Source organism: Gymnoscopelus braueri, assembly GCF_963280865.1.
Source record: "Gymnoscopelus braueri genome assembly, chromosome: 22".
NCBI lineage: Eukaryota > Metazoa > Chordata > Actinopteri > Myctophiformes > Myctophidae > Gymnoscopelus > Gymnoscopelus braueri.
The window spans coordinates 6,150,186-6,162,098 of NC_137624.1; the positions used below are offsets into that span (position 1 = coordinate 6,150,186).

The 11,913-nt window shown below is 42.1% G+C and overlaps 1 protein-coding gene across 2 annotated transcripts in view; it reads left to right on the top strand.

Annotated features, from left to right (window-relative positions):
- tln1 (talin 1) overlaps window positions 1-11,913 on the top strand; it is a 116,894-nt gene that overhangs the window by 71,827 nt on the left and 33,154 nt on the right. For both annotated transcript variants that reach the window (XM_080420458.1, XM_080420457.1), the window contains exons 33-41: window positions 786-879; window positions 2,165-2,254; window positions 3,270-3,392; window positions 4,617-4,760; window positions 5,235-5,396; window positions 6,036-6,176; window positions 7,284-7,465; window positions 9,291-9,423; window positions 10,759-10,860. In XM_080420458.1, coding sequence (XP_080276584.1) covers window positions 786-879; window positions 2,165-2,254; window positions 3,270-3,392; window positions 4,617-4,760; window positions 5,235-5,396; window positions 6,036-6,176; window positions 7,284-7,465; window positions 9,291-9,423; window positions 10,759-10,860 — 1,171 coding nt within the window. The remainder of the gene's footprint in view (window positions 1-785; window positions 880-2,164; window positions 2,255-3,269; window positions 3,393-4,616; window positions 4,761-5,234; window positions 5,397-6,035; window positions 6,177-7,283; window positions 7,466-9,290; window positions 9,424-10,758; window positions 10,861-11,913) is intronic.

Consider the following 11,913-nt stretch of genomic DNA (forward strand, 5'->3'; position numbering starts at 1 on the left):
TAAATAATAATAACTTTATTTATAGCACTAAACATGAGTCACAAATTGCTGTTCAAACATAAGACAGAATGCACAATAAAAACAAGAATTTCACTCAAAGTGGGGTAGAAGAATTTCTCAAAGTGGGGTACGGGGATCCCCAGGGGTCCTTGAGGGAGTTCCAGGGGGTCCCCAGCTAAATGATGGATAGTTAGGAGCCAAATGGACCCTTATGGGTCTGTAACTCTGAGAGTGTACAAATGGAACCAAATGGACCCTAACGGGTCCATTTGGTTCCATTTGTACACTCTCAGAGTTAAATTAACATTGATTTTACAATATAAATTGGGGTCCCCAGAGATAGAAATGCCATTAAATGGGGGTCCGTAGCCTAATGCATGTCAAACTGGGGGTTCTTGAAATTAAAATGGTTGAGAAATCACTGCTAGAGACGTATAAATCTTCTCTTATGGGGGTCCCTGGCATATCTTTTCAAATGGGGGTCCGCGGGCTGATAAGTGTGAATTTGGGGGTCCTTGACATGAAAAAGTTTGAGAACCACTGGTTTAAAGGAATGCTTTCTGGAACATACTCGTATACGTTTGTAGGAGTGATTCAAAAGTAATAGAATTGAGTCAGCGAGGCGAATGGCCTCGGTAAGAGAATTCCAGAGCCTAGGAGCTCGGACGGCGAAGGCCCGTTCACCCTTAGTTACTAGGGACCTTATTTAGGGACCTTTTTAGCAGAGCGTGGCCTGAGGGCCACACGGGCCAAAGTCTAAATGGGTCTTGATTGTCTCTCCACAGCGCTGTGACGGACAGCATCAACCAGCTGATCACCATGTGTACCCAGCAGGCACCGGGACAGAAGGAGTGCGACAACGCTCTGCGCGAGCTGGAGGTAACTTCACCCCTTCCCCTCGTCTCTGCGTACGGGTGTGCGCGCGTCTCGTCGCGCGTCTCGTTGTGACTGAGGTCGGGATCCTTTTGGATTTTAAACGATTCCGGTTCCTTAACGCATTAAGACCAGGAACGCATCTGTGTCATTTTTCAGATTTATTTGGCTATTCCAAAATAGCAGATCTACAAGCTCATAGCGCGGCATCGAGTGCCGTGCTATGAGCTTATTAGATCTGCTATTTTTGGAAAGATCGTGAATATTTGTGCAAATCTTTGAATATAGGGCGATAGGGGGATATATATTATATATATAATTTTTTAATGCGAACAAAATATTTTGAGATGGGGGGGATCCGCGGCCAAATACATATCATTTTGAGAGGTCCTTGACATGAAAAAAGTTTGAGAACCACTGATATTATGGCAACATAAGTTTTTTTTTTTTAACTGTTAGGATTTAGAAGACATTATGTGGAATCCCCAGAAGCAAAGATTTGAGTTACAAATGTTCGCTTTTGTAAAAATATGTATTCAAAGATTTGCAATAAAAATAAGATTTTTAAAAAAATAGCATATATATCTGCTATTTTTGAATACCCAAAGAAATCTAAAAATGACACAGATTCTTTCCCGGTCTAAATTGGTTCCCTTTAAGTGCCATAGGGGGTTCCAAATGGACCCTTACAGGTGTGTAACTCTGGGAGTGTCCAAATAGAATCAAATGGACCCTTAAGGGCTCACCCACACTGACACAATAGACCAAATCATCATGAACAAACTGGACATAGCCAATGTTCTGGACACTTTATTTTATATTGTGTAAATATCCATAGATATTCTACCCGGAAATACCGCTCTACACGTTACAAACATTCTGATCTGGTTTATAGCTTGGAATGTTCCAATACAAAGTCACAGTTGAAAAGAAAAGGACAAATCAGAGTTGCAGCTTTTCTTCAGTGGTGGAAATAGGATTCCATAACGTTGGTTCAAATGCGGTGTCTGAGATGTAAATCATTCCAAATGACCAGATGGAGAAGGCAGCCATTTTGCTCTTTTTAATGATTTACTGCCCTGTCTTTAAGAGCAACTACCTGCATTCATCAGCTTAAGTGGCAGGATGTTTTTTATGAAGAAGCATTTGTAGTTTTGTGTATACAGTATGCATTAGGATTGGACATAATTATATGGCTGTACACACTATACGTGTCTGTGTACGTTGCAGTTGGTGTAACGTGTGTGTGTGTGTATAATGTGCTTGTATAGTGACTGTGTATATGTTTCAGTCGGTACAGGGTATGTTGGAGAACCCTACAGAAGCGATTAATGACATGTCCTACTTCGACTGTGTGGACAGCGTGATGGAGAACTCCAAGGTAACACACACACACACACACACACACACACACACACACACACACACACACACACACACACACACACACACACACACACAGTCATGGAGAACTCCAAGTTACACGACAAGAACCTCACACCACTCTCCTCTCTCTTCTGTACACTAAGTTCCAGAATGTTCCTAAACTTCGTCCTATGATTGAGTCGCACAGGGAAAATAGCCGATTTACAAGCACTGCCTCTCTTTTCTCCGAAAACATTTTGATAAGATAGACCTTTATTGATCCCATGGGGGAAAATCAGTAGCCATGAGGCAGCACAGCAGTTAATTACATAGTTACAGAATAAGAAAAGTACCGTCGGATACAGCAATACAAAGGGAAGAAACAACCGCACAACAAAGCACCGTCCGTCAATAATGAACAACAGTATGCAACAACAATATATGGTTAAGGCCAATACATGTTCCTTCCGATGTCGTAAAAGAACTGCCGTTTCGGAGAGGCTTTCCGAACTATTTTGGACAGTGAGAGCATCTAGGGGTGCAGGAGTTCTGAGGAAAAGAACATTACAAGTTCTGAATGACGTCAATTTGTAGTTATATCGTCTCCCTTTCCGAAATCTTTGGAAGGAAGATGTATTGGCCTTTTAGCGTAGAGGGAAAAAGCCAACTGCAAGGGATAGATATTATATGATCATAAGATTGAACTTGTTACAAACTTAAACTAAATAAAGACACGGTATCGTTAGACGTTCGATTGCCGATCTTTTTGCTAAAGGCAAGACGACTTAATTTGAAATTACAATTCACATTTTGTTTCCAAGCGTTCTTCCACTCGTCACAGCTTGTTTTTGTCCTGGAAGAATCTCACCCACCGATGGAAGATTCCGTCTAAAGCCTAATTTATGTCCGGCGAAAACAGCTGATCCACAAGCTCACAAACACATCACAACGTGTTGTGAGCTTGTAGGTCAGCACATTCTTTATGCGCGAATGAGTCGGAATTGGGCCTAATTGACTGTATTTCGGTTCAGGTCCTCGGGGAAGCCATGGCAGGAATCTCCCATAACGCCAAGAACAGCAACCTTCCCGAGTTCGGAGATTCAGTCAGCGCCGGATCCAAAGCCTTGTGCGGCCTAACGGAGGCTGCAGCCCAGGTAATATATTACTGTACACCCATATCAACCCTCCAGGTAATATACTGTACACCCATATCAACCCTCCCAAGTAGATATGTTGCACAGTAAAATCTTCACACAAGTCAAGTTGAATAGCATAGAGGAATATGAGAATACAGTGTATTTATGTAACTATACTAACTGTCTGGTTGAGACATTAGGTATGATGATTCCTTTAGCTTCACTGATGTTATACCCTAGTACTGTATGTGTGAATAAGTGAAGGGAATCAACATCACCTGAGTGTGTTGGAAAATGCTTCTTGCCTGGATGTGGCTCCTTTTTGTGTCTCGAGAGCTTAAAATGAATAACATTTGGACGCCCCCGTCTTCATTTTTGATAATTAGGCCATCATTTTGCACTTACTTACTAGCTTACTCCACTTCGTCCCCCATGGGACATAAGGCTTCAATGAGCGCTCTCCATCGCATTCGGTCCCTGGCAGCATGGTGCGCCTTCCCCATGACAGGTCCATCTGTTCCAGCTCTTGTGTCACAGTTCTGCGCCAGGCGGTTTTGGGCCTCCCAGGTTTTCTTTTGCCTGGTGATTATCTTAAGGCGACTTTTGTGTGATCATTTTGCACTAGGACATAAACATCTATCTCTGTATATCAGTGGTTTTCAACCCTTCCAGGTCGATTATATACAAGATATAGTGGCAGACACCCCAAAATAATTGTACAGCATGCGTGTCTGAAAGAATAGTATGAAGCTCAGAGCTCACTGATTCACCTGGTAGGAACGTGTGCTATAGCATACATAATCAGAAAGGTGTTTTAGTGTATTAGCCAGAGGTTTATTAAAACAGGGTACATCTAGTGCCAGCGTTCTTACCGTTTAGTGCTGTAGACGCCACGACGAGGACCCGGATGTAAACAAAGGGTGTGTGCACGATGGTCGAGGGTCCCGACTATCGCCTGGAACAATAACATTTCTAACGCGATCCGCCATTGCAGAGTGATCGCCCATCGAAAATGGCTCGTTTCCACCACGGTAAAAAGATATGGAGTTATGGGTCTTTTTTCTCAAGATTCTATTATGGGAGTGAACAGGATTCACATCCGTCCTTTCCATTTTAAAGGGTCCGCGGATCATTCCAAAGTTGCGTTAGAGCGCCCCATGTGGGAAAAAATTGCATTAAACAGTGTTGTGTTAATATGCAGGTATTTCAGCGTGTGAACGTTGTGTGCATTGTTTTGAACAGGCTGCCTACCTAGTGGCCGTGTCGGACCCCAACAGCACAGCGGGTCAGAAGGGCTTGGTTGACCCCGCCCAGTTTGCCAGGGCTAACCAGTCCATCCAGATGGCCTGTCAGAACCTAGTGGACCCGGCCTGCACCCAGTCCCAGGTACACACACACACACGCACACACACACACACACACACACACACACACACACACACACACACACACACACACACACAGAACCTAGTGGACCCGGCCTGCACCCAGTCCCAGGTACACACACACACACATTTGAGCCACATTTGTCACTGTCGGGCAGAAACCTTGAATTTATGTTTTTCCATAAATGAATGCCCATTATATTTTGTTGTAGTGTTGTGGTAAAAAATAGCAGATCTACAAGCTCACAATGTGTCACGCTGTTAGCTTGCAGATTGACTATAGGATGACCAGGTAAACCATGAACCTAGCATCTGTCTAAATAACATTCTGTACATTTAAACATTTAGGATACCAGCTAAACAATGAGCCTAGCATCAGTCTAAACAATACACTATCGGAAAAAAAATCTGTGCATAGGATTCAGGAACAACATGCCATCTAAATGACATCACAAGCGTTGCTTTTCCCCCTCAGGTGCTCTCTGCTGCCACCATCGTGGCCAAACACACCTCGGCGCTGTGCAACGCATGTCGCCTGGCCTCCTCCAAAACGTCCAACCCCATCGCCAAGAGACAGTTTGTCCAGTCCGCCAAGGAAGTGGCCAACAGCACCGCCAACCTGGTCAAGTCCATCAAGGTTGGTGACGAGGGTCCGCTAGGCCAGTGGTTCATCATCTTTTTCATATTAACTCTTTCACTGCCAGACTTATTTCTGGCTGCGTGCACCCACTGCCAGCGATTTTTGGATTCTCTTACCTTTTTGAAGTAGTCACAGACAGAATATTTATCTCCAGTATGATCGATCCCCTGACGGTTGCTAATCACAGAGGTTTTTTCACTGTGCTTCTGAGGAAAAAAAAATCTTCGCGACCTCCCGTTCGCTTTTACACGCCTTTGAAAATAACATGTCTCGCCAAAAATACATAGTAAAAAAAAAGTACACAGGAGCCGAGATACAGGATTTTTAAGTAATAAGTTAACTAGGAAGTGAATGGAGCAGTACATCTTTGGATCGCGTTATCTCTGGTTCTGTGACAGTGTGAAAAAAATAAAAATAAATCTAATTCAGTTAGTTTTAGTTCGTTTTTAGAGCGGATTTGCTAGTTTTTATGTTTGAAAATGCTAATAGTTTGTTAGTTTTTATTAGTTTTAGTGTTAGTTATATTTATTTTTATACTTTGGGTTTTAGTTATCGTTATTTTGTTAGCTTTCATTAACTATAATAACCTTGGTGTGTGTGTGTGTGTGTGTGTGTGTGTGTGTGTGTGTGTGGCAGGCGTTGGACGGAGCGTTTAACCAGCAGAACAGAGAGAAATGTAAAGCAGCCACGGTGCCACTCATCGAAGCTGTGGACAACCTCACTGCCTTCGCCTCCAACCCAGAATTTGCCAGCGTGCCGGCCCAGATCAGCCCCGAGGTACAACATTCACCACCTCCTAACTTAACACTGTGAATCCTAGCATCCCTGTTGACCTTTATGGTGCCTACATTATGATCACATCATGGCTAATATTGGATTGGAGGCACTGGAACACGAATCACCTCAGAATAGCAGCAGAGTGCTTAGGTAGGCTAGCTGTTCATCTACTGAGCATGGTAAATAATTAAATGGTGCATTTATATTATATGATATATATTTACCATGTGCATTACATGCACCCATTCATGCACCGACGGCGGAGGAAACCATAAGTGTCTTGCTCAAGGACACCTCGAAAGTAACACTGGGGGAGCCGGGGATCGAACCGGAAACCTCCCATTTCCCAAGCAGCCGCTCTACTGTACCTCCTGACCTTGAAACATTATCACATATAACCTTGAGTCACCAAGGCTCTCCACAGTGCGCAAAACTTTGCACGACGAAGTAGTGCATTCATTTACAAAAACAAAAAACATGCGTTGAAATACAGAGAATCAGAGATGCGAGGTTTCTGTCCGACAGCAACGATATAAATCAGTGTTGAGCAAATTTAGATTTTGTTTTAGTCATAGTCTTTTGAATAAAATTCTGTTTAGTTTTTTGTCATATTGTCATATTATAGTCATCTGAAAAGTTTTACTTTTAGTCTAGTTTTCGTCGACTAAATATAAGATTTTAGTCAACTAAATCTACAGTTGATTTAGTCATGATGCCATCGAAATGGCAGATTTTCACTTAGCCTCGTGCCGAAAATAGCTGATCTACAAGCTCACAGCGCGTCGCGCTGCAACCCGTTGTGAGCTTGTAGATCAGCTATTTTCGGTCTGTGACACCCGCAGTCCGCACACACCCATGATGACTTGTTTTAGTTCTACTGGATCTCTTCTCCACTAGTCCCTTCCTAACATTTTGTTTGTTGACGAAATTGTCAGTATATTTAGTCTAAATATATCAAAGATAGTCATCATAGCTTAGTTTATATTTAGTTTTCGTCAGTGAAAAAAGGTAGTCGACCAACATTTTTCATCATAGTTTTAGTTGACAAAATCACCAATTTGGACTTGTTCACTGTGGTGAATGTTTGTTGTGTGTGTTTGCGTCCAGGGTCATGCAGCCATGGAGCCCATCGTGGCGGCAGCCCGGACCATGCTGGAGAGCTCTACTGGCCTCATCCAGACGGCCCGCTCCCTGGCCGTCAACCCCAAAGACCCCCCCAAGTGGTCCGTGCTGGCTGGACACTCCAGGACCGTGTCCGACTCCATTAAGAAGCTCATAACCAACATGAGGTATGGACATGTACAAGGCACAAACCACTCCCATTGTGGTTTGCGCGTGCCCTGTACCAGTGGGTCACAGACTGTAGGATGTCCAAAATAAACTTTGTTTTAAAACTCAGGTTGAAAAAGTGCATGCATAGAGCACTATTTGTGAAAGCAGATGTACATATACAGATATACATAAATGAAAAAGTTCACACATATTTTAGTGTATTCATTAGCGTAAGTTCATTAACATTGAAAAGGGCAATAGGCTACTTATTTATTAAAACTATAGAGATGTAGAGAAATAACGAATTGTTAATTATTACACTTTTTTGGAAAGAGAATGTATTGCTTCTTGTTGACGTCAGTTGAAATATGAATATACAAGGTGTCTGCCTTTCACCTGAAATTAGCCGATGTACAAGCTCTTGTACATCTGCTCTGTGTGCGTGCAGGATGTTTATAAAAGCTTAAATATAAACTACATTGGATCCATTTTTTTTTACATTTCCCCAAAAGTAACCGTTATGAGACATACAATAATTCCACCCCGACAGCCATGACGTGGTAATGAGAACGCATTGCTTATTTTACAGCACAAAATATGTGTAGGTTCCTGGGACCGAAAGCAGGTGACGTCACGCGAAGGTTGTCGACGCCGCTCGTTTAGTTAGCCCGGTGGCCTTGACCTTTGACCCCGTGCATGTATGCACTGTAAGCATCGTATCACATTATGTGTCAGCCCTGCGAATCCGATCCCCGGGTGTCTTCCAGAGTACATGATGACATGCTGATGTATTTACAGACGTGCGAACTGCACAAGTCGTTGTCAGCTCATATCCGCTGCTTCTGTGTGTGTGTGTGTGTGTGTGTGTGCGTTTGCCTCTGTGTGTGTTCTTGTTTTACTCTACTTGTCAGGGCCAAATGTCCACACAAGTATAGTCAGATTTTGTATAGACAATTTTCCTGCTCCTCGCAAGATAAATAGTTTTTATGGTTGAAAAAAAAAGGTTTGGGGAGTTAAGCTTACGATTAGGAAAAGATTGATGTTAGTGTTAAGCTCATTAACACACCAGGAGCGACGCAAATAAACCAATACGAATACATTGGATTACACATAGAGTTGAGGGTTAGGGTTGCCTGATTTATACTTAAGCCCAGTCCACACCAAAGCAACTAGTTGCAACAAGTTGCAAGAAATTGCTGTGGTCTGAATTGACCTCGTTGCAGGTTGGTGCAATTTTAGGATAATATTGATAGCAAGTGGTTGCAGTTGCAACTAGTCGTGTTGTGAATCATCGGTGTGGACTAGGGGTGGAAAATATAATCGATTCAGCAATTAATCGCGATTCGGACATGGCCGATTATGAATCGATTCACAAATTTTGTCAAAAATCGATATTAAAAAAATAATGATATATAAGAATATTGAGAAGCCTTTGTTATAAGTCAATATTATTTTACAAAAAAGGACTTATTATTTTCTTGTTGGTTTTCTGCAATTGTTGATTTTGGCAAATATAACCTTCCAGCTGACAGTGACACATCTCTTATATAATGGAAGTAAATTAATCGCGAATCGCAATAATCACAATTCAATTGAATCGTAGCCCTAGGAATCGAATTGAATCGTCAGATACCTACCTACGAATTTCCGCCCCTAGTGTCGACTAGTTGCACTGAACTGAAAATAGTAGATCTACAAGCTCACAGCGCGATGCGTCGCTTGCTTGCAGAGCTGCTTATTTTCAGCTTTAAAAATGGCATTGATAAAAAAAAAACGCCGTCCTAAAATGTTAATGTCCTCACAACGTAGTAATACTACAAGTATATGTGTGTGTGTGCACAGAGAGAAGGCCCCGGGTCAGAGGGAGTGCGACGAGGCCATCGAGGTGTTGAACGGCTGCATCAGAGAGGTGGACCAGGCCTCACTGGCTGCCATCAGCCAGCAGCTCACCCCACGAGAAGACGTCTCCCACGAGGTATACACCGTGTGTCTCTGTTGTTCACACCTACCCTAGTGCACTGGTTCTCAAACTATTTTCATGCCAAGGACCCCCAAAATGATATTTATTTGGCCACGGACCCCCCCCCCATCTCAAAATGTTTTGTTCCAGGGACCCCCAGAAACAAAGATTTGAGTTACAAATGTTCGCTTTAAAAAATATCTATATATTCAAAGATTTGCACACATTTTCATGATTTAAAAAAATAGCAGATCTACAAGCTCATAGCGCGGCACTCAGTGCCACGTTATGAACTTGTAGATCTGCTATTTTTGAATAGCCCAAGTATAAAATATGGATAAAGGGGTTAAAATTAGTGTGACGCTTTATTAACATATTTTGCTGGGGGCCCCCTGGTACCCCCTCCCCCAAGGACCCCTGGGGGTCCCCAGACCCCACTTTGAGAACCAATGCCTTAGGTTCACTATACACAGGGTACAACATTCAGTCACAATAGCTGATCTGAAGTGTCTGTCTGTCTCTCTGTCTGTCTTCCTTTCTCTCTGTCAATTCAATTAAAAAGAGATGTATTGGCATGAGAAAACATACGCTTACATTGCCAAAGCAAGAGTGGAACAAAACAATGTATGTACGGTACAATTAAATGGGGAATAGAGAAATACTGTAAGCAGAGCTGTGTTACATCGTAACTTACAGAAAAGGTATCTTACAAAACCATAGGAATTGTGCATTTGCTGTCAGAAAAAAAGTTATAAATCCACGTAGGAAAAGTTAGCATTTGAAACAATTGGGAGCAATATTATATACCCATTTAGACCGGGAAATAATCTTGTCATTTTTAGATTTCTTTGGCTATTAAAAAAAATAGTACGGTAGATTTACAAGCTCATGAGCTTCAAAATCTGCAAATGTGTGCAAATCTTTAAAAGCGAAAAGCAAAGATTTGAGTTACTGTACAAATGTTCGCTTTAAAAATATTAATATATATATACGGTAGTCAAAGATTTGCACACATTTTCAAGATTTTTCAAAAAATAGCAGATCTACAAGCTCATAGCGCGGCACCGCGCTATGAGCTTGTATATCTGCTATTTTTTAATAGCCAAAGAAATCTAAAAAATTACACGATATGCATCCCCGGACTGAATGGGTTAAGGTGGTTGTACACCGCTTTCTCGTGTCACACAACAGCTCACAAATCTCGCTGCTGTCTTTGCACATTGTTGTTCTCTCTCCCTCTGTCTCTCTCTCTGGATACAATATTCATAACTACACAGTTCTGTGGTTTAGGAAACAATTTACTAATATATTGTGTGTGTGTGTGTGTGTGTGTGTGTGTGTGTTTTGCAGGCTCTCAATGAGCACATGGCAGCGTCCGTCCAGGAGATCAGCAACCTGATAGAGCCGGTGGCCATCGCTGCCCGCTCTGAAGCCTCACAGTTGGGACACAAGGTGACATATTGTGACACCACAGCATATATTGTGACAAACGTCTAGCCGCCAGCCCGCCATACAAAGAATATCCACCGCAACGAAAAACGTTGTAACCTCGATCACCCATTCTGTTGAATATGGCTCGTTTTCACCCAAAAACGCAGTCTGGGAGAAGAAATCCGAGCTAGATGTGCTTTTCTACATCATAACATGGGAGTGGATGGGGTTAATGTTTTGGGGGGATGACATCATTTCTTGCTCTAGCCTTCTCTCGCAGTCAAAGGAACATTCATAGGTTGGTGTAGAGCGTGTAGAGATTCTTTTGTTTTAGTCGCATTCCTAAGCCAATAATTTGATGACCGGCAGAAAGATGCTACTGTATCCGGTAGGAGACTCAAAGGAGACTCTTTGAGTCTCCCACCGGAAAGACCGCCGGTCATCAAATTATTAGCTTAAGAATGCGACAAAAACAAAACAATCTCCAAGGAATTGATGCTTCATGGGGTGTGTAATTGATAGAAAATAAGTCCTTTTTTGGATGAACTACTCCTTTAAAAGAAGGCCAATGCACACCTCAAAGGTTAGTGACAGGTGCGTAGAGGACAACCAGGAAGGTCCAAATGTTCAGAAAGGGATCTACTGAATGATATCAAATCAAAGAAAGAGGTCACGCACACTGTTTGGAGCTGGCAAAAAGTATGCTCTTTATTACATCGACTTTTCGGTCGTTATGTTTGTTTGTCCTGAAGAAGGTCTGACGACCGAAACGTCAACCTTTTTCTCTAATTTGATATCGTAGATCCCTCTCTGGCATATGAACATTGGAATGTAGAGTATAAAGTAAACACATTTCTGTTTGACGTTTAAGCTTCAAAGGTTGCACAGGGCAGAGATGACATATTTAATAACTTTATACTTTAAAAATTGTTTTAAAAAAGTGTGGAAGTCTACAAGATCATAGATTGGCTATTTTTGGGGGGACATGTATGATTTTTTTTCAAAATGGGAACTATGATGTTTATATAACCCATTCAATCTAGGAACGCATCTGTCATTTTAGATTTCATTTTA